Source organism: Gopherus flavomarginatus, chromosome 7, assembly GCF_025201925.1.
Source record: "Gopherus flavomarginatus isolate rGopFla2 chromosome 7, rGopFla2.mat.asm, whole genome shotgun sequence".
In the NCBI taxonomy this organism is placed as follows: domain Eukaryota; kingdom Metazoa; phylum Chordata; order Testudines; family Testudinidae; genus Gopherus; species Gopherus flavomarginatus.
In genome coordinates, this window is record NC_066623.1 from 91,553,735 (window position 1) to 91,576,494 (window position 22,760).

The window sequence follows — 22,760 nt, forward strand, 5'->3', positions numbered from 1 at the left end:
TAGTGGCTCCTCCCCACTCCCAAAGGGAAAAAAAGCTTCACATAAATGAGCTAAGTGATAACATCATAACCCAGTTGCTCTGCTGTTTCCCCTCAATAATTAGAGTGTGTTGTTCGGGATACCTAGAGTGTGTTGCGGATCACTACTCTGGGCCACTGGGAGCTGCTGGAAGCGGCAGCCAGTAAGTCCCTCAGCCCCTACACAAGTCCCTACACAAGCGGTGACCCCTGTTTTGAGAAACCCTGCTTTAAGCACTTGACATTTCTTGTTTGAGTAAGGGGGAGGCAGAGACACTGTACGGGGTTTGGCCCTTCCCCTTTCTAAGTGGAGCTTAACCAGAAAGCCTCCCCAAACCCTTCTTGACTATTCCCAAGCTTCCTGTGCTTCTTTTGACCACTAACTTTTTCTATTTAAAAAAAAAAAAGCCCACCCTCCTTGTTCTAGAAAACTGGTGGGGATTTTCTTTTTCCTCTTAGGAGATTTGCCACAGCAGTCCCTAACCCAAAATGGGGGGGGCGAAATTCTCCCTTCTGCAAAAAGCCTTTAACCTATTTTTGCTTCTCTTTTTCTTAAACTGTACTGTACCACTAACACAAAGAACACAACTGTCCCTTCACTACTAAGGTCCTATACTTCAGTGTTCCCTTTTTCACACTGAAAACTTGTTAGCTCTTTTTTTTTTTTTAATCTGTAGCCTTCCCCGCAATCACTTTGTACACTGCCAATTTATTCCTAGCATCCTCTCCAGTATGACTTTCCCCTGCTGCCACCTCTTCCCAAACAGGAAGCAGGTGGGAACTGATGAGGAAGACAGGACATGATAGTAAAGAGGATTTCCGGGGTGTGCGGGGGAAGGTCTACTATCAAAAACGATATGTCTGCCAGGTGTCAGCTCCTCTTAAATTTGGGGATTGTTTTTTCTTATTACCTGGAAATTAGCTTGTTTAGCAAGGGTTAAAAAGAAAAGACAGAAGGGAAAGGAAAATAAAACAGGAAGGGATAAGGCAATATAGAATGTGGTGAGAAGGAAAACAATCTAGAATAATTTCTTGAGATTTGTTATTTAAAAAGACAGTTTAATTTTAACAGTATCTAACTGTAATATGGACCGTCCAAAGCCATAGTCTGCTGAGGTGTTTTTATGCCACAACTTTGCAGCAGCTTCCAGAACTGCACAGCTTGGGGCCTAGTTCCAGTACCCATTATGTTAAATGAATTGGGGTTCAATTATTTAATCAAGGCAAGTTGGGGGGTAGAAAGAGGCATAAAGGCACTCAAAAGAATTTGGGGTGTGTGAAAAAGGCAGTACTGGAGATTGGGTTGAGGGGCTGAAGGTGAGACTCAGATCTCCTGACTTCACTACATTCTCAAGCAACATTTCACCATGGCTGCAAAGGGGGTGAGGAGAAGAGAAGGGGACCCTCCTGGAAGCTTTGGGGCCATGCTCTTCTTTGCCACTCCTATCTCCTTACTGCTCCTCCGAGGGGATGGGACTGTATATCAGGGAGACCGCTCAGGTGCCAAAGTGTGTTTTTCCTAGGAGAAAAAGAGTTCAGGAAGTTGGGCCCCTACCTTATTCACAGAAGGGGAAGGGAGAATAGGGCGTGGAGCAGATCCTGGACTGTTGGAAGTGTCAAGCTGGAAAGAGCTAATTCCTCCTCCTCCTCCTCCTCCCCCCCTTGTGAAAAAGTATCTGCCCAGCCTTCTTCCTATGACCTCCCCTCAAGGAAAAGATTGCTCCTAGGCAACAGGGCTTCCGCTCTCTACTCCTCAAATGGGAACCTTGAGAAACCCAGGCAGGAACCCACTCCTTGAACCCATGGGTCCCTGAGCAACCTGGGCAGAGACCACCTCCTCCACCTCTCAAGCCGTAACATTAAAAACCTGCTTTAATAAAAACAATACGGAAACATCTTAAGCAGGTTTTATAGAGAGAAGTGATTAAAATCTGTCACAATGTTTAAACACATGGATGTTCTACACATCAGCCATCTGCCAGACAAATGTCAGGTTTCCAAATTGAGAAGTATAAGTAAGTGGATGTGAGAGATGGTGTGGGGATTTAATGGGTGTGGAGCCAAGAGCAAATGCATACTAAAACCTTTGCAAATACAGAGCAAATATGTTGGTGGGAAGATCAAGGCTGCTGGTTCCCTAAGGTTTGGCCAGGAAGGATCTCCTCAGATAACAGGGAGTAAGGGGGGATTACTATGGAGATGGAGGGAACTCTGCTGGAAGGACAGCACTGTTCACTTTAGGATCATGAGGTGCTTTGGATAAGTTCACTCTTGCACCTTGAACTGAGGATGAAAGGACGCTAATGACCTGTTCCAACAGCTAAACTCATATGACAACACTTTTAGCAATTGTTGACACTGAAAATAACTTGCCTCAAGAAATTTCTCTGTTTCCCTCTCTTTTATTTCCTGGTCCACTGCTCTTCTTCGAGCTCGCTCCTCTTCAATTTTTTTCTGTATTTCTTCTTCAGACAATTTACCAATTTTTTCAAACTTGCTTTTTAAGTTCTTTGCCTGAATAGAACCACTTCTTTTTAACTTTATTAGTTCTTCATATTCCCTGCTTAATTCAAAGGTTTCAGCCTCTTCTTCCTCCTGTTAAGAGATTACAACATAAGTAGAAGAGTGCCTGATTCTGAAAACTGTTTTTGTGCAAAAAATGCTAAGTGTAACTAGCTACATTTTCCCTAAATCTAATGAAACTGAGGTATGAGAAGATAGTGGTAGATCTAATTCCCCAGTGCAGGAACCTTCACTTTTCCTTTCTTTTAAAGTGCCAGGCATACAAGACAGGTACACATTTAAAAAAAAAAATAGTAAAAATACTCCAATTATATTTGCTTCTAAACCAATTTTATTAGTTTTAAAAGGCTCTTGCCTCTTCATACAGTCCCTTCAAGTTACTGTTCTGTGAAGTCAGCCCATGTGAAGGGTGCTTTATTGATATGGCATTGCATAAGCACTAGACAGTCCTGGAGGCAGAGTCTTCTGTCACAAAACAGCAGTGGCACTGCAAGATGCTTCATATTACTCTGCCAATGTACTTTACTCTTCTAAGAGCAAAAGCATAATTCGGTCTCCATGTCTTGTGTTTCTGGTGAGACTGGAATCTAGTATTTTTTTTGGCATATTCCCTTGCCACTGGGAATGAGAGACCACCAACTTATTTCACACAGGTCAATGAACTGTTACCATGGGTAACAACTAGAGCTGTCAAACGATTAAAAAAATTAATCATGATTAATCATGTAATTAAAAAAAATCACGATTAATTGCACTAATAGAATACTACTTATTTAAATATTTTGGATGTTTTCTACATTTCAAATATATTTATTTCAATTACAACACAGAATACAAAGTGTACAGTGCTCACTTTATATTTATTTTTGATTACAAGTATTTGCACCGTAAAAAACAAGAAATGGTAATTTTCAATTCACCTCATACAAGTGCTGTAGTGCAATCTTTTTATCATGAAAGTTGAACTTACAAATGTAGAATTATGTACAAAATAAAACAATGTAAAATTTTAGAGTCTACAAGTCCATTTGATTCTACTTCTTGTTCAGCCAATCACTCAGACAAACAAATTTGTTTACATTTGCAGGAGATAATGCTGCCTGCTTCTTGTTTACAACGTGACCTGAATATGAGAACAGGCATTCTCATGGCAGTGTTATAGCCAGTGTCACAAGATATTTAGGTGCCAGATACGCTAAAGATTCGTATGTCCATGCTTCAATCACCATTCCAGGGGACTTGCGTCCACGCTGATGCCAGGTTCTGCTCGATAACAATCCAAAGCAGGACAGAGTGATGCATGTTCATTTTCATCATCTGAGTCAGAAGGCTGATTTTCTTTTTTGGTGGTTTGGGTTCTGTAGTTTCCACATCGGAATCTTGTTCTTTTAAGACTTCTGAAAGCATACTCCATACCTCGTTCCTCTCAGGTTTTGGAAGGTACTTCAGATTCTTAAACTTTGGGTTGAGTGTGACAGCTATCTTTAGAAATCTCACATTGGTACTTTCTTTGTGTTTTGTCAAATCTGCAGTGAAATCGTTCTTAAAATGAACATGTACTGGGTCATCATCGGAGACTGCTATAACATGAAATATATGGCAGAATGTGGGTAAAACAAGAGCAGAGGACATACAATTCTCCCCCAAAAAGTTCAGTCATAAATGTAATTAACTCACTATATTTTTTAACGAACATCATCAGCATGAAAGCATGTCCTCTTGAATAGTGGCTGAAGCCTGAAGGGGCGTACAAATGTTTAGCATATCTGGCACGTAAATACTTTGCAATGCTGGCTACAACAGTGCCATGCAAATGCCTGTTCTCATTTTCAGGTGACATTGTAGGACTTTTCAGGTGACAAGAAGTAGGACTGAGTAGACTTGAAGGCTCTTAAGTTTTACATTGTTTTGGTTATGAGTGCAGTTATGTAACAAAAAATCTACATTTGTAAGTTGCATTTTCACGACAGATTGCACTACAGTACTTGTATGAGGTAAACTAAAAACACTTTCTTTTATATTTTTACAGAGTAAATATTATAAAAATATACACTTTGATTTCAATTACAATACAGAATACAATATATATGAAAACAGAGAAATATCCAAAATGCTTAATAAATTTCAATTGGTATTCTATTGTTTAACAGTGTGATTAAAATTGCGATTAATCACGATGAATTTTTTACATCATTTTTAACTCAAAAAAAAAAAAAAGTAATCACGTGAGTTAAATGAGTAATCGATAGTCCTAGTAACAACTTTTAGTAATTAGCGGCCTTGTAACTGGTGACCACCTAGATAGAACAAGACTCTTACGTATCATGCTGCCCAATACCCTATGCTATTCTTTACCAACAGTCTAATTTATTCTTAACAGGATCAATGCTGACGAAATGCAATATGCCATAACAAAATCTCCTCTCCAAAAATAAAAAAGCTGCTTTTGAAATAGAAAAAATTTAAGTAATGCTTTAACTATTTCTTAGAAAATCATGATAGCACAGTGCAGGTAAGTTGCACTGTATGTATTTAAACTGCTGTCATAAACAGATAAGTAAGAGTTAATAGAACAGAAGTACTTCATCTCTCTTTTGCCTGTAACGGGTTAACAAGATCAGTGAGCCAGGCTGTCACCTGACCAGAGGACCAATCAGGGGACAGGATACTTTCATATCTTGAGGGTGGGAAGTTTTTGTGTGTGCTGTTGGTTTTTGGTGGTTGTTCACTCTGGGGGCTTAGAGTGACCAGATGTGCAACCAGGTCTCTCTCCAATCTCTCCGATACAGGCTCTTATAAGTTCAGAATAGTGAGTACTAGGTAGATAAGGCGAGTTAGGTTATGTTTGTTTTCTTTATTTGCAAATGTGTATTTGGCTTGGAGGAGTTCAAATTTGTATTTTGCTAAAAGGATTTTTAATTTGTACTTGAATACTTAAGCTGGGAGGGTATTCCCAGTGTCTATAGCTGAAAGACCCTGTAACATATTCCATCTTAAATTTACAAAGATAATTTTTACTGTTTTTTCTTTCTTTAATTAAAAGCTTTTCTTGTTTAAGAATCTGATTGTTTTTTTATTCTGGTGAGACCCCAGGGGACTGGGTCTGGATCCACCAGGGAATTGGTGGGAAGAAAGCAGGGAAGGAGGAAAGAGAGGTTAACTTTCTCTCTGTGTTAGCATTACTTTCTCTCTTAGGGAGAGTCTGGGAGGGGAAGAGAGAAGGAGGGGGGAAGGTGGATTTTCCTCTCTGTTTCAAGATTCAAGGAGTTTGAATCACAGTGATCCTCCAGGGTAACCCAGGGAGGGGAAGCCTGGGAGAGGCAATGGTGAGGGAAAGGGTTTACTTTCCTTGTGTTAAGATCCAGAGGGTCTGGGTCTTGCGGGTCCCCGGGCAAGGTTTTAGGGAGACCAGAGTGTACCAGGCACTGGAATTCCTGGTTGGTGGCAGCGCTACAAGTACTAAGCTGGTAACTGAGCTTAGAAGAATTCATGCTGGTACCCCATCTTTTGGATGCTAAGGTTCAGAGTGGGGAATTATACCATGACAACTGCATACAACTTAATAGTAAAAGGCAAACTGTGGATATTCTGACTGCTTTAAAACTGTTGGAAGGATATTTTAAATAGAAAAAAACATAAGCAACAACAACAATTTTGGACTGGAACTAAATCATTGCCCTCACTTTACGTTTTTTCTAGTTACCTCTTCTCTCTCATTTCAGTGTTGATAGTATACGCTAATTAGTTTAAGATGCAATCCTGAACATGTTTGGAAATCTCAAATCCTAAAGCCCTTATTACTCACCTTAGATCCTCCAGGCATAAGCTGCATATTCCTCATTTGCTAACTTTGGAAGGTTTTGACAGTATTTCCAACTCCAATTATTGCTCTCCCCAAGCATTCAAAAATCATTTGATTAATTTTATAATTGAGATTTTAAAAAATAATTTGTGAGTTATTTTAATTTATCTTTTAGTTTATTAGCATTTGCAATTTATTCTCTGCAAGCACAACGCCTAGAAATTTTTTAAATTAAAACCGATTTTTTATGTAATTGCATCACTCAAGGATCTGGAGCTTTAAGAAAAAACACCAAGTAGGCAAAATTCATAAGGGCAAAGTCGTAAGATGAACACCTGAAAGAGGAAATAATTATCTTTTTGTACGTTAGCATAGTCAACTTGTGGAACTCCTTGCTTGAGGTGGTTGTGAAGGCTAGGACTATAACAGGGTTTAAAAGAGAACTGGATAAATTCATGGAGGTTAAGTCCATTAATGGCTATTAGCCAGGATGGGTAAGGAATGGTGTTCCTAGCCTCTGTTTGTCAGAGGGTGGAGATGGATGACAGGAGAGAGATAACTTGATCATTAACTGTTAGGTTCGCTCCCTCTGGGGCACCTGGCATTGGCCACTGTTGGTAGACAGGATACTGGGCTAGATAGACCTTTGGTCTGACCCGGTACGGCCGTTCTTATGTTCTATAGGAGGATTATAGATATGATTCTTCAAGTATTGCTGTAAGAAGTTACAAAACAGCTTTTCAGCAGAGGATATAGCTAAGCCTGCAGAAGCTACTGTGGAAGTAGACAGCTTTACAAGTCTAAAGGTGCTGGAAGTCTCAGTCGGGGAGGACAAAGTGTATTAATCTGTATTCAAAGCAATTAAAAAGGGAACAAAAGTTTTCAAATGGAAAACAATTCTTTTAAAGTGTTAGATATTTGTTTTCCTTTTCCCATTCCCTTCTTTCTAGGCAACACTTAAAAAAAAAATACCGGAGACTATACCTAAAATCTTCAAATTTTAGAATTTTAAGCAATGATCCATTCATTATTTGCTATCAGGGAGGTAACCCTGTAGGACACTTTTTTCAATTATTTTTGAGAATACAAACCTCTCCCATTTCTTGTCTGAGCTGCTCAAATTCTTGCTTCTCCATTTCCAGTTTTTGCCTGCGCTCTTCTTCTGTGCGTCTCTTTTCTTCTTCCATTTTTTGTCTCAGTAACTCCTCAAAATTAATTTCCAGTTTACCTGGTGTAAGAGATTCTTGAGAAACTGTTTTAAACATCTCTGGGGTCTCATCATCCAGTACCTATTGAAAATAATTATCTGTTGCCACTTTTGATACAATTTGTGTACTTGTGCTAAATTTAGAATACAAAATTTGAGGACGTGATAATTGGACCTTTTGCTACCTCTAATTCACAGTGAAATAAGATGACACAGCCTTTAATGTCGAAGACTAGACAACATTGATTCATTTGCGTTTTGCATTAGTGTGCTATCTTTCCCACATTTAATCAATTTAACAAAGTAGTAAAATTTTGAACTTACGGAAACAAAACAAGTGTATCCTAAGCTTTAAAACAAAGCTTTTTTTTCACTAAAATAATGCTTCAATAATATTGGGTGAAGGAGAGATTCCATCTGAGCAAAGGAATGGGAACCAGGAAAGCTTCAGTTCTAACTGATCAGGCAAATTGCTTAATTCATTTTCCCAGTTGTTCAAATAGGGTGAATAAATCATGCATAATTATCAAAGTACTGTGAAGATCATGTAAAGTTAAACAATGCTATACAAACCATATTTGTTCTCCATTTCTAAGCAAATGTTGTGTATTTGTATTCAGTTTTCTTTAATCTATGTTAACATACTGGCATGGTACACAAACAGCAAACAAAGAGTGGAGAACATGTTCTTAAACAACAGTTTGTAGGGTTTTTTTGGTTATAAACTAAATTATACTTTTACTTTAAATCCAGTGCTTTCCACATTTTTAGAACACTTCTATGTACAGCCAGAAATTGGGAATGGGTAACAGGGAATGGATCACTTGATGATTACCTGTTCTGTTCATTCCCTCTGGGGTAACTGACATTGCCTACTGTCAGAAGACAGGATACTGGGCTAGATGGACCTTTGGTCTGACCCAGTATGGCAGTTTCTGTGTTATGTTCTTAAATATTCCCTCTGATCCTCTAATCTTTCAGGCATGCAGCAAAGCTTTCTTTGAGGAGGGAGTGAGATGAAGTGGACAGAGTTTTATGGGCAGTCCTTTGCTTATTTTTTGTGTTTAATTTGAGATAGGCACCTATTCTGTGATCTGAGTAAACTAAAGTTTACACTTCAGAAATCTGAAAGAATAATAAAACATTTAATTCAGTTTCATAAACTGTTTTGAGGTGTGACACAACTTAGACATAATTTTATAAAGATGGTCATACACTATGGTTCATGTAACCTTGAACAGTGCAGGTGGTCTTTTATAATTCACCTTTCATCCTCTATTTTCTTTTCTCCCTTCCCCTCTTGCTCCTTTCCTCACCCCTTCTAAATTTCTTAGTGACATGCATAGGGGAAAAAAATTACTTTAAAGCTTTTTTTACATATTAGGATGGCATGAAAGGTTAAGATTTCTCTCCAAATAGAAAATTTGCTTGATATTTTGACACTGGAAATTAAAATTGTGTCTATCCTGGAAGATTTGTGATTAGAGAATTAGTGGGATTAGAGCGGACATCTAAACAGACAAAGCTGAACACTTGTGTGGCTTTTAACACTACTTGCTTCCAAAGCCTAATGGACACCAGTGTAAGGTTGTGTGACTTTGTTAAAGATTCCAATACCTTTCTTTCCTTAAGGTGTGTAAGCTCACAAATAATGTCTTAGACCCAGCTCCACCAAAAATAAAAAGTTTAAAAGCAAGCAGAAACACAAATCTCTGTTTTACAAAACGAACCTTGCAGCCTCATCATAAACTAAAAAATGGATCTGCGCATTTTTTGCTTATTTTTGTTAGGTTATCTTGCTAGCCATGCCTGTATTCATATGGTTCTCATCACTGTAGAATCTGGTACTTTTCACTGTTGCGGGAATCACACCTGTTTTCTCTTGCTGCACTACTTTGTCCCTACTTCCTCATTTTACCCCTGACCCTTTCACGGCTTTTCTTGTCTCCCCCCCCCCCCCCCCGCAATCTGCTGTTGCTGGCTGTTAAAGGCATTCTTTGATACTGCCCTATGAACAGCTCAGCTGCTCCTCCCATTCAAAGCTCTTCAGTTCTCTTGCATAGGGCAAGCTTATGTCAGTTGAGATGAACTGCATCAGCACAAGGTGGAGGCAAAGACCAAGCCATAAACCAACAATCACAAAAAACATCTATCAGTTCACTTAATAATGAATATGAACCATGACTGTATGGCACATCTACAGGTTGAAAGAAGGTAACCACATCTAAACCAGAGAAGAAATGTGGGAGCCTTTTGCTGGCAACGCATTAGTTCATCTCTTCACCACTTCAGAAAGACCTGAGGAAGCTACATGAATAGAAGCTGCAAGGATGAGAAATCAGTCAATGGACTGTACATGTGTAGAAGAGAGAAGTGTGCTAACTGCAGCTCTGAAGAAACAGCCTGATTGCCAATTTAATGGAGACGCACAGACCCATGAGAAGATAATGGGCCAACTGTATCCCTGGTAAAAGCCACATGAAAAGTGGAATTGCACTAGGTATGACTTTACTCCAATGTGTTTAGCTTACCAGCTGTCCTGTTTGAATGGCTACATGAGTCCATGCCATCCTTGCCTCTTCTGTAAATACAGAACTGGGGAATATTTATATTCTGTAATCTCCATACTATGCAATATGGTGGAGCTAAGTTTCACTGGGCCTGTAATGTGACTGATATGTGACGGAAAACGTGTTTTGATCCCTCTGTATAAAGCGTCCTTCTACTAGTCTAATTTAATTGAAAGAAAATGAGTGATCCAAGATGAATGTTCCAGGCTGAAGGTGACTAACTTGATGGTGACAAAAGCTTTAAAATAACTCCTTTTTTTTTTTTTTTTTAAATACTAAAATAATGCTTCAATAATATGGGGTGAAGGAGAAATTCCATCTGAGCAAAGGAATGGGAGCCAGCTGTTAGGGAAGTATCAGAGGTGGTAGCTGTGTTAGTCTGGATCTGTAAAAGCAGCATGGAATCCTGTGGCACCTTATAGACTAACAGACGTTTTGGAGCATGAGCTTTTGTGGGTGAATACCCACTTCGTCAGATGCATGCTATTAGAAATAGACAGCTTAACCTATCAAGACCTAAATTTTACTTTCTGTTTCTCCTAAAGAGTTGATGACTACACAAATATTTAAAATGCTATAAGGAGTCAATGTCTCTCCTGCACTGCTACTTCAGATTTTTTTTAAATGTCCTCTCCTCTTCCTGGGGAATCTTGAATTCAGGCCAGGAAGATGAGAGGAAAAAACTTTCAAACTCTCTGGTAAGATAATTTTTAGGAACTTTTGACTTTATGTATTCTGTTAATTTAGGATCCTAAACATCTTTAATTGTCTTTGGTTATTGCTATGCAGACATGTCATCTATGTTATATCTTATGGAATTAACTTAATTTACTAAAGGTGAGGGGGTTTTGTTATTTTGTAATTGTTCATACTCGCACTGAAAAAAAACAACCTTCAGGTACATCTAGTTTCCAAGTTAATTTTAAACTATCAGAAAAATATTTGGGGGGAGAGGGGCTAAGAGAGAGGGAGACAGCAATTTTCCTTGCTCCTACTGCCAAACATGTAGTGTTGATATTACTGTAATAGTGACACCTGCTTGTCCCATGGGAAGGAAGTTTTGATGACCTCATTGCTATTGCTGGAGCTAGTAAAAGAGCATGAAGTGTAGGTGGACAGCATGTTTTCTTTGCAAAAGCAACACACTCTGTTCTAGCTTGTATTACAACAGAGAGGAGATTTTACAAAGCAGTGGCTGCAACCACCCTTTTCACCACCTCCTGACTTTTCTTAAAAATCATGACAGCATTTTGTAGCCCTATTCATAGTTCATCTATTGTATCTATGGTTTAACTTCTCATTTTTGTCCCTTCATAGAGCTGTGGACAGATCATAGGCCCTGTCTACACTACTGCTGAAGCAGCTGTACCACATACAGTTTCTAAACTAGGATTTTCCTAACATTTCCTCTGATTGTCTTATGATGATGGTAAGGCCCTGGTCTATCACACAGCTTTCATCCCTGTTTACGCTAGGAGAAGTGTTAATACTACAATTGCTAACAAAACAACATTCTTGCCAAAGTTGTTATGCTAACAGACATGGCCTAATTCACTGAGATGCTGCTTTGAATTTTGAATGAAACAATTTGCATTGTTTGTGTCCAACAAGTGTTTCTCATTAAGCCTGTATTTGAGAACATGAAATTCCCATGCTGAACCAGACCAGTTTTACATCTCTTCCAGTATCTTGTTCCCCACAATGGCCCAACAGCAACTGCTTCAGAAGATGTAAGATGCTCCACACGAAGCATATTATAGAATATGCTGCTCACACAGAACTTTGTTCCTAATCTCAGTCAGAGGTTGCTTATGCCAAGAAGTACGAAAGCTTATATCCCTTCTGAAGCTCTGGGTTACAATTTTTGTAATCTTTTACAATAACTCTGGATATTTTTAGCTGCATAAAAGTCCAATATTGTCTAGTTTAAGAAAACACACACACACAATTGTGCAGTGACTTAATTGGAACTAAGCCTCCTGTACTACCCTCCACAGAGGGGCAGCATGGAGAAAATTTCCTGGGTAAAAACTAAATACACTTGACATTTATGAGTATTATTCTACATTAGAGTAATCTCTTAAAATAATAATAATAATTAATGGGGATCTATGATTGCTCAATAGTGTCCAGATCAAAGTTGGCTCATTTTTCTCCCCCCTTTTTAAATTAAACTAATTTACAGCATCATAATCTCAACCTGATTTGTTAATTTTGGTTTGTTTGTTTTGTTTCCTGGCTTGTGAATCGTCATACTAAAAAGATTATGCAAGCCAAGTTCTGTCCCGAGTTGTTCATTGAGGTGCCATAGATATAAATGAGGGCAGAACTTGGTTAATTTTCCTAGTTAAAGACAGAGATTGATGGATTTCAAGGGAACATTTGTTTTTAGCCAGCTGGATCATGACTGGTGTGTGGTCTTGAAGATGGCAGTATGTAGGAGAGAAATTCCCCAGGAAAAGTAATAATTTCTTATTATGTTTATTCTTTGGTTTTCTTTTAAGTTTTCAAATACGGTGTAATACTGGTTACAAGCAGTAATTTTTGATGTAATTTTAAATGATTAGGAATGTTTCTTAGGGCAAGCTACTAACTTGAGTTTAACTACCCAGATGGCCCATTCTCTGATAACTTGTTGGGTTAATGAAGCAGCTGAAATGTATGCTACTGAATAGGCAGATATGTTCTAATGCCATATCCAGAAGTGCACTCTACTGGCAGAATTCAGATCTGAAAAATCTCTTAAATGCTAAGCAAAATGTCTTACCATACTTCTCCTTGCTTCAGCAAATGCCCTTTTCTCCTCTTCTATGCGTCTTCTGGCTTCTTCTTCTGCTTTCCTCTTTTCTTCCTCTCTCCTCTGTCTTTCTAACTCCTCAAAGCTGAGTTTGAGTTTACCAGGACGGAACTCTTTAATAGAATTTTCATTGTCTTTATTTTCTTTCTCTTTGTTTGCCTTAAAAAAAAATTTTTAAATGTTTTTACCCTTTTTGGACCAGTGGGAAGAAAGAAAAGCTCCCTCTAGGAAATGTAAAAACTGCAGTCTATCTCAAAGCCCACACACTGAATACTTTAAAGTTTTAGATACTTAGGCACAATCTGGATAACTTTTCGAATTCTCTCTGAGGAACAGTTTAACACTACACGCTTATAAATCAAGAACAATATTACACAAGCAGGGGGTGAACTAAATAGCCAAAGTCATCTTTGATGTATACTCTTAAGGGCTGGATCATTTTGACATACCTAAACAGGCCTCAAAGGGGGTAACAATCCTGAAAATCTGAGTAATAAAATATGTCTCTGAATCTTGAATTATGCTGTTAGGTTCCTTTTCAGATATGTGAAATTAATAGACCTTTCATTTGTAGTAGAAATACTATGTAAATGCACTGGACTGTAGTCTATTTGCATGTGAAGTGCTTTCCCTCAGTCCTGATTTGTTACAAAATAATATAGTAGCAGACTGTGAATTTTTATAAATAAACTACTACAATATATTAGCATTTTATTTTTGACCCAAATTGACAATGGTGCTTCTGTTCCTCCTTCAGAAAATGAAACTTGACTGATGAATGGAAATGAGGTGCTTTGATATCTTCTTTGCCCTTCTCCAATAGACACTGTCTGCAAGGAGAAGGCTGGGATTTGAAAACTCCAACTAAGAATGAAAGCAAGCAACTAAGAATTAATATTCCTTCAACTGCTGTATTCTACGGAGCGAATGAATCCATGAGCTATGATGGCATCGCTGTTCAAGTTTGCTGCACATTCTAATCATCATGGCATGGAGCTGTCGCTCACAGAGTTGAGAAAATTATAGGACATCAGCTTTTCAGAATGATTAAATTACTGCATATCTATGGAAAGGGGAAAAATGGAAGGAAATAATTGAATTATCCCCTTTAAAAAACTCTGCAAAGGCAGAACCAACAAAGGCAAGCGATTGGGAGGAAAATGGTAATTTATAACCAACTAAAGTTGAGTGTGTAGAAAGGGAAACACAATAAGAGCTTTTTTTTTTTAATTGCAAATGTCACTTTTATAATAACACTATGTATTTCAGAATGTGGGTGAAAGGGTGGAACAAAGTATTGTTTAGGATAAGCACTGGATTTCTAAACGAAGAATACAGTATAATGTTGGAGAGCTGTGGTGTATAGGGTTGTTAGTAAGAAGAAAAGTTAAGCACCTGGAAAACAGAGCTGGACCTAAGCTACAGAATTTGGATTCAAGATCAGATATGGATTTTGACCCCATGCTCTCACTCACAAGTTCGGAGGCATTCTGATGCTGGGCTCCAACAATTTGGTTTTGGAAATGTTCAGGGTTTCAATTTTCTGAGCGTCTGTGTTTCCACAATTCTGTGCTGAATTAGGATCTTTAAAAAATGTTACTATAAAAACACCACATCAAGTGCAAGATGGTTACAATCTGCCCAAGAACAGTCTGGTATAATCAAGCTGTTTTTAGTTACCAGAAGTGTGTGGTCTATTAAATACCTAGAAATAAAATCTTGCATGTGCACTGAAATAAAAACCCCATTCACAAGTGCAAATACTGGTGCGTACCTTCTGTGTGGGAGAACAATGGCATAAATAGTCATCTGAATGCACAGAAGTAAAATCTATGTTTAAATACAGAATTTTCTAAAGGTGGTCTCATTTTGTTGCAAATTATTAAGAAAATGTAGTTAAACTATCCAACGTACCTGATGCAAATACTCTAATTAAACAAATGTTATTGCTATAGACCAGAGTATCTAATTTATACAGAGGTCTACTGAATCTTAGATAAACCTAGCTTACAAAAATCTTTAGGGCAAAGGCTATATTATGGAGACATATCAGGCAGGAGTTGAGGGGAGAGAGAACAGGATTGTTTTTTTCTATTTCTGACAACATATTAGGCTGACTCTCTCCAAGGCTTAACCTAGAGAGTAGTTATTTAAACCCTCTATAAAGAAAAGGAGTGATCCAACCTTTCCCTCCCCTCCTCTCTCTCCTACTCCAGAGAGAAATCCTCAGTGATGAATATAAACATGGTAGATAAACAAAAGAGATTAATAAGAAATAGCTCCAGACAATTGCCATGGAATGCTTTCATGTGTGAAAATACTGGTTATTCCAATGCTCCAAGTATCACTGAAGCTAGACAAAATGTAGAGAACACCAAATTTGTTAAATAATGTTTAGCCATGTGACTGAAAACCACTAGAAGGATGCTGATACCCACGAATGTGGTAAATTCATCTGGAGTAGTTTAAGTTCAATCAATATTTAATTAATTTAAAACTAAGAACTGGAGTCAATTTAAGAACAAAATAAAATCTGTTCATACTTTTATACAATTGCTTCAGTCCCAAAAAGATTAAAACATCCTGACACATGGAACTGGAGTATCCTATGATGCAGCTACATTTTTTAAGAATGAATATGACTGATAGCATGCTTTTAAGAAAAGGAAGCTTCACTCATACCAGTGGCTTGTTTAACTGACTATGCCAAGACTTAAATTAATTACTATCTAGAACAGTGATTTTCAAAGTTCGGGTCACGACCCAGTACTGGGTCACAGAATGCAAGGCACTGGGTCACTTTGCTCAGCATCCAGGAACCCTGGCAGCCAGCCAGTAAAAAACTAGTAGTTCCTACCTGTTCTGACACCGCACTGTGCCCCAGAAGTGGCCAGCAGGTCTGGCTCGTAGGCAGGGGGCCACGGAGGTTCTGTGCACTGCCCTTGCACTAAGCACTGGCTCTATACTTCCATTGGCCGGTTCCCAGCCAATGGGAGGTGGGGGGCGGTACCTGTGGGCGAGAGCCACACAGAGTTGCTTGTGTGCCTCCACCTAGGAACCGGACCTTCTGGACGCTTCCGTGGTACAACACAGTTCGCAGTGCCAGGATAGGCAGGAAGCCTGCCTCTGCACCCCGGTTGCGCCGCTGACCAGGGAGCCACAGGATATAAGTCTGCACCCAACCCCCTTGCCCCAGCCCTGAGCTCCCCTCCCACACCCTGAATCCTCATTTCTGGCCCCACTCCACAGCCCTCACCCCTGCACCCCAACCCGCACCCCATCTGTTTGGTCACGGGCATCAACAACTTTCTTTAACTGGTTTACCAGAAAAAAAGTTTGAAAACTACTGATGTAGAACAATATCTAGGGCAGAAAGTATTTTTGAAACCGATGATGCTGTCAGGTCTTAATCTTAACTGTTAAAAATTGAGAATCATGAGGTTAACAGTTTGAAACAATTCAGATGTAAAAAAACCCCTCAGATACATGAAGGAATGTAGTGTATTTTCTACACAAATAAGCATCCATAACTAGAAATGAATAATGCATCCATTTACCATTTGTTGTCTAGCTTCTTCAAAGGCACGTTTTTCCTCTTCCAAACGTTGTCTTGCCTCCTCCTCTGCTTGCCTTCTTTGATTTTCTTGTCTTTGTCTTTCCAGTTCTTCAAATGTTAATTTCAGTTTCCCAGGAGAAAGAGGTTCATTTGTTTCACTGCCTTCATCTTCATCCTGGATAACAAAATGAAACTTAAATACAGTTTAAATATCAAACCTGTGTTTCCCAAGTATTTCTAATGATTTGTTTACCATGACAAATGAAAGACACTTGGCTTCCTTGAGGGATCGTTTTTGTTCCTCATATCTTATCCTCTTTTCTTCTTGTTCTCTCTCATTTCCTGGGTCTTCAAATTTTATTTTAATCTTTCCAGGTGTTTTGTTAGGTTTGACAGGCACTACTGTCACCAGCAGCGAATCATCACCTTCCTGTTGTTAATAATAAATTTGTTTCCATAAATATTGACTTTTTGGAGTAGTCTTTCCACATGCAGCTGCCACTGTTACCTGTGCTTCTCAAAACTGCCAACATAGTTATACTGAGACCAGAAGTAGGGACCAGAGCAAAACTCATTTTCTAGTGCTACTGACAGCCATTAGTTTTCTTCTGATAACAGAAGAGCATCAAGAGAATTTTATTTTAAATTGAAATGCGACTGGTAGCAAGTGTTCCTAGAACTCGTACAGTATCTTCATTGACAGTTGAACTTATCTACAATATTCATGGCTGATAGGAAAAAAGCTGCTGAAATTTTGCAGACATAATTGTAAATGCACCTCAGTTTTAAGGTGCTATACTCCATCTGGAAACAAGCTAATAGGGAATTTGCTTCCACACTCTCTCTTTCTCCAGAAACAAATCTGTGGTTTAAAAAATAGCATGTGAAGTAACTGCCAGTCCCTTCAGTCTTACTTGGGCAGAAGTCTGGGATCTATTACATCTATGTGCATGTTCAAGCTCCATGATATCTAGGACCGAGTCCTTAGTAATTTTTTTAAGTGACAGAAGTTGTGCAACGTTTCAAAATGTCTGTTTAGAGCAACACTGACAACTCAAACATTTACAGACTTCTTTTGTATATAAAATCTATTGCTGTCTCAAGTGAATTTGAGCTACTGTCCAATACAAATTCATGTGCAAAAATATCTTCTGTGATGTGGATTTACACAAAATATCACCATTAAAGAGACTGTCTAGTAATTTAGACCCAAAATTTAGATTTAAAAAAACAAACAAAAACCTTCAGTAGAAGTGTGACGATTACACTTTGTTTTGACACCTTAGTGAAAAATGGGTTTTTGGTGTCTAGCTTTTTTTAAAATTGAACATCCTCTTACAATGCTGGAACCTCACAGACAACAAGACTGTGCTAGCATATGTAAACCAGGGTGTTAAACTGACCAAACAAACCAGTTTAGCTACACTTTCCAAGCTGAAGTGCAATATGTAAATCAAAACACCGTTAAAGTGATTATATAAATTCTTTTTTTTTAAACGAATCTAAAAATCTTGACTGCACTGTAACATTAAAAAAAAAGAGGCTTAATACTATTCCTGTTTAATTTCAAGATTAAAAAAGGCAAAGAGCTTTTAAAGTTAGATTTTCAAAGCCACTGGTGCATTTAGAGGCCTATGTCCTGTGAGCATCAAAATCCTTTACATGGCTTTGAAAATGTAAGCCTTAGGTATTTTTTTTTTATTATGACTTTAATGGTTGGTAAGTCATTCACCTTTAAACTTGTAATAAAGCTAGAATAAATTGGCCTCATAGATAGATAGCCACAAAATATATTGCCAAGATATTTTTCTCAGGTTTTTTTAGCCTTGTTACAGAATTTCAGTGCAAAATTAAGTGTATTTTTTATTTATCCAACCCCTATTAAAATAAAGCAGTGAATAAAAAAGTTAGGTGAATGTTTCTTTGAGGGAAAAAAAAGTCCAATTACCTCTGATGCTGATTCAGTTCCTGTATTGTTTATGTCATCAATCTATTAAATGAGAATTTCACATAATTATGTTACTTTTGTTCTTTGCCTTAGATTTTCAAATATAAAATGGAAAATTAACTGGTGCATCAGTGATTATATGTATGTTGCATTTAAGTTTACGTATCTTTGGGGTGGGAGGGAAAGAGGGATACCATTCTGAATACTTTTTGATAGCTATGAGTTTTACCTGACATTAAATTTTAATGCCTAGGTTGTATATCATGTTTTAACATACAGCAGTATTAATGTTGGAACAGATCTTGAGGCTTACTAGATAAAAGCTTACTTTACTAGCTATGTAATCCTGGAAACAGAATTGAAACCCTGGTATAGCACAGCAATCTTACTTAGCATCTTAGTGATAAACTAGTAAATACAGTGTAGATAAAGATTTGTTTCCACATGCATTCCATAATTGTGCAAGAGAAGCTAAAGAAAATCTCATCTAATTTCATATCAAAGTGACCTTGTCCTTCCCTTGAGACTGGGCATAGGGAGAAAGCCCTCTTTCCTATATTCATATTCTTGACATTCACTTCTATACATTTTTACTACCTGAAATTAGTATAACTTCCTTCCAGAGTACAAATTTACATACCGTACTCCTACTTTTCAAAGTAAATAAACTCTAGAACAGGTACTGAAAGAGATTGAGCTAAACTTTCAGCAGAATGCTTACAACTTAGTAATGTTACTCCCAGTAGGACATGAGTAGTTAAATCTTTGTTGGACATTTATCCCTAATAAGAATTCTCTTTCCTCTTCTGTGTGGAGGAAAAAGATTTAGTGCTAATATTTTTGGTTAAGCAAACCATTTGTTCATGGTCCTGGACTATGACATTTAGACTCTTACTCGCACAGGTAATTGCTTCTGTGAAAGAACTTCAGAATGAGGGGACACTCCAATTTAGAGTTCAAAAAGATAAAATTAGGCTTGCAGGCATTGGCAAGAATTGAAGCTACTCATTTATACACACCGCTACCTCGATATAACGCCACCGATATAACACAAACTTGGATATAACGTGGTAAAGCAGTGCTCCGGGGGGGCAGCGTTGCGCACTCCGGTGGATCAAAGCAAGTTCAATATAACACTGTTTCACCTATAACGCGGTAAGATTTTTTGGCTCCCAAGGACAGCGTTATATTGAGGTAGACGTGTATTTCAGAGTAGCGGCCGTGTTAGTCTGTATCCCCAAAAAGAACAGGAGTACTGCTGGCACCTTAGAGACTAACAAATTTATTTGAGCATAAGCTTTCGTAAGCTACAGCCCACTTCATCGGATGCATAGACTGGAACATACAGCGAGAAGATATTTATACATACAGAGAACATGAAAAGGTGAAAGTAGCCATACCAACTGTAAGAGTCCAATCAACTGAGATGAGCTATCAGCAGCAGGAAGGAGGGAAAAAAAACCACAACTTTTTCTGTATGTATAAATATCTTCTTGCTATATGTTTCAGCCTATGTATCTGACGAAGTGGGCTGTAGCCCACGAAAGCTTATGCTCAAATAAATTTGTTAGTCTCTAAGGTACTGATTGAAACATCACTTTTAAGTAGTCTTTAGTGGACAATTTGTCTACAACTGTGCTTCTTACAAACACCTATTTTCAATAATAAACTTGAGCATAAATCAGCATCTCTTGTCTAAAATGTGTGTATGTAACAACAAATTACTTAGTCAACTGAACCTTGAATCACTTCCAATCATATGAAACCAAAATCTGTGTTTGGTTCATTCCCTCTCCCACTTTCTGTTCATCTTTTTCATCAATGCTAGTAACTCAAGCTCAGAGTTTGACAAGAGTGATAACCCTCCACACACCCTAAAAAATCCTCCACCACACTCATCATTTCCCCACCTAGATTACAGTCCATTCACCCACTTTCAAGAAACTAAGACCAAATCCTCCTGCTGAACTCTTAGTCAGCATTTTTTATTTTGTATGATTTTTTTTCTATTTCTGAATATTCAGAACAAGATAAATATACCTCCTGGGCTTTTTTTGCCAGTTCTCTCTGAATTTTCTTTTTCTCAATCATATCTTGTTCAATTCTGCGCTTTCTTTCCTCCTCCATCCTTTTTCTTTCTTCTTCTTGTCTCTGCTTCTCCATTTCTGCAAACTTCCCTTTAACAGTTCCTATGAACGTGCAATACAAAACTCAATAATTTGATCTAAATCTTCAACTGTAAAATTACATGGACTTTTAAACTGAGTCTCTTACCTGTCAGCTTTGGAACATAGGCTTTTTCTATTTTAGAAGACTTTGTTTCTTCTTCTTCATCAGAAGCAAGCAGTTCTTTCATCTAGTTGATTAAAAAGAGAAACTAGAATTGAACTGTTTTTAATCATTAGAAGACAAAATTTCAATATTATCATATAAAGTGTTCAAAAATAGTTTATCTACTAGATATTGAGTCCACTTATTTGAATTACAATGTAAAGTTCCAAAAATATTTTTAATTCTTATGATCAAGTGAATATTACAAAAAATGAAAAATATTTGCAAAGAAAATAACCTCCTGCTTTCTCCTGTTCCATTCTCTCTCTCTAACATACTGTTCTTTTCTTCTTTGCTTTTCATCTCTAGATCGCCTTTGATTTCTTTCTTCCCTTGCTTTCTGCATAGCTTCAAATTTATCCTTCACATCACCTTTGTGAAGTTTGGGCACATAGGATTTTTGTACAGGTTTAGATGAAGAAAGAAGAATCTTTGTGAAGATAAAGAAGAAGCAAAGATAAGGAAAAGAAAGTTGAAACAGATGGAGAGAAATTGTATGATAGATTGGTTTAGACAGAATGAGATTTATTAAAACAAAATACATATGTGATCATGATTTTTGTGCCACTGGCTACTGTCTGCCAAGCATCTTAGCTATACTTTACCATTTTTTTAAAGTAATGAAGTAGTAATAAATATGAAGGAATAAACTGAGTTTTGTTGGACTTTAGCTGTATGATTCCCACTGATTTTAATGGAGGGCTACGTAGTTAAACCCTGGATTTTGAGAATGTACTCTTACAACATATGAAATTTAAAAAAAGATATATACATCTTTATATTGTTGCATTATACTCACACTGAAAGCAGAAATATATACTTGATTCTGCCTCTAGAAGCAAGACTGGGATTTAGATTTCAGGTATGCACAAAGACATGGGTATTAGCATCACAGTGTCTAATACATCTTTGGTTTCTTATGTAACATGTTTTACACCAGACATTGTTGAATCTTTACACATGGTGGCATTTTAAAAGAAAAAAATATAATTCTTCAATTTAAAAACTTAAACACATCATCAAAACTAATTCCTTAAATACTGGGGTTGACCCAGCAATCCAGTGGCTACACATGACAGCTGAGGAGCCAAGCTCCCTGAGCCAACAGAGATCTATTGTATATATGGCTGAAGAATTTTTAATGGGTATTTCTATGCTAACACTTTCCTCATCTGTATGCTTCTGCTGGCTCCAGTTAGTACATTATACCCACATCTTACAAATATTTGAGTGTTCTGTCTCCTTTTACACTTTACTGCCAACAGAGTATGGTTGAATCAGATGAAAAACTGACTGAAAACATTGTTTCATATTTGATGTACTTCGTATTTGAGTACATCACACACTGTTATATTTGTTTTAATAACTCCTATCACTAAGTTATCTAGCTATCTAGCTAGTTATCATTTAAGTAACTTAATCTCAACATTTTCTAAAGATATTAAAATATTTTAATCTTCATCTTGAATCATGAATGGTATAGGAAAGTGAATAAGGAAGTGTTATATACTCCTTCACATAACACATGAACCAAGGATCATCCAATTAATAGACATTAGGTTTAAAAAAAGCATAAGGAAGTACTTGTTCACACAACGCAGCATCAACTTGTACAACTCATTGCCATTGGATGTTATGAAGGCCAGAAGTGTAACTGAGTTCAAAAAAGAATTAGATATGTTCATGGGGGATAGGTCCATCAATGGCTATTAGCCAAGATGGGCAGGGATGCAACCCTATGTTCTAGGTGTCCCTAAACCTTTGACTGTTAGAACCTGGGACAAGATGACAGGAGATGGATCACTCAATAAATCCCCCTGTTCTGTTTACTCCCTCTGAAGCACATGGCACCAGTCACTGTCGGAACACAAGATACAGGGATAGATGGAGCATTGGCTATTCTGGGTCAGACCATTCTTATGTTTTCCCACCTCTTTCCTCTTTTTTTCTGTCCTCTGAATTTTCAACGTTATGTTTCCTATTTTGTGATTCTCACTTCAGACATCCAC

The 22,760-nt window shown here is 37.7% G+C and overlaps 2 protein-coding genes across 2 annotated transcripts in view; one reads left to right on the plus strand and one right to left on the minus strand.

Annotated features, from left to right (window-relative positions):
• Positions 1–14,705, plus strand: part of FUBP1 (far upstream element binding protein 1) — a 54,962-nt gene extending 40,257 nt beyond the window's left edge. The window contains exon 22 of the mRNA XM_050961874.1: positions 13,674–14,705. Within this exon, the coding sequence (XP_050817831.1) occupies positions 13,674–13,691 (18 nt within the window). The 3' untranslated portion in view covers positions 13,692–14,705. The remainder of the gene's footprint in view (positions 1–13,673) is intronic.
• NEXN (nexilin F-actin binding protein) overlaps positions 1–22,760 on the minus strand; it is a 39,715-nt gene that overhangs the window by 2,593 nt on the left and 14,362 nt on the right. Inside the window, exons 3-11 of the mRNA XM_050961905.1 lie at positions 20,990–21,181; positions 20,695–20,776; positions 20,461–20,609; positions 18,421–18,462; positions 16,726–16,902; positions 16,474–16,647; positions 12,887–13,075; positions 7,434–7,631; positions 2,391–2,612 (exon numbers count right to left, since the gene is read on the minus strand). Coding sequence (XP_050817862.1) covers positions 2,391–2,612; positions 7,434–7,631; positions 12,887–13,075; positions 16,474–16,647; positions 16,726–16,902; positions 18,421–18,462; positions 20,461–20,609; positions 20,695–20,776; positions 20,990–21,181 — 1,425 coding nt within the window. The remainder of the gene's footprint in view (positions 1–2,390; positions 2,613–7,433; positions 7,632–12,886; positions 13,076–16,473; positions 16,648–16,725; positions 16,903–18,420; positions 18,463–20,460; positions 20,610–20,694; positions 20,777–20,989; positions 21,182–22,760) is intronic.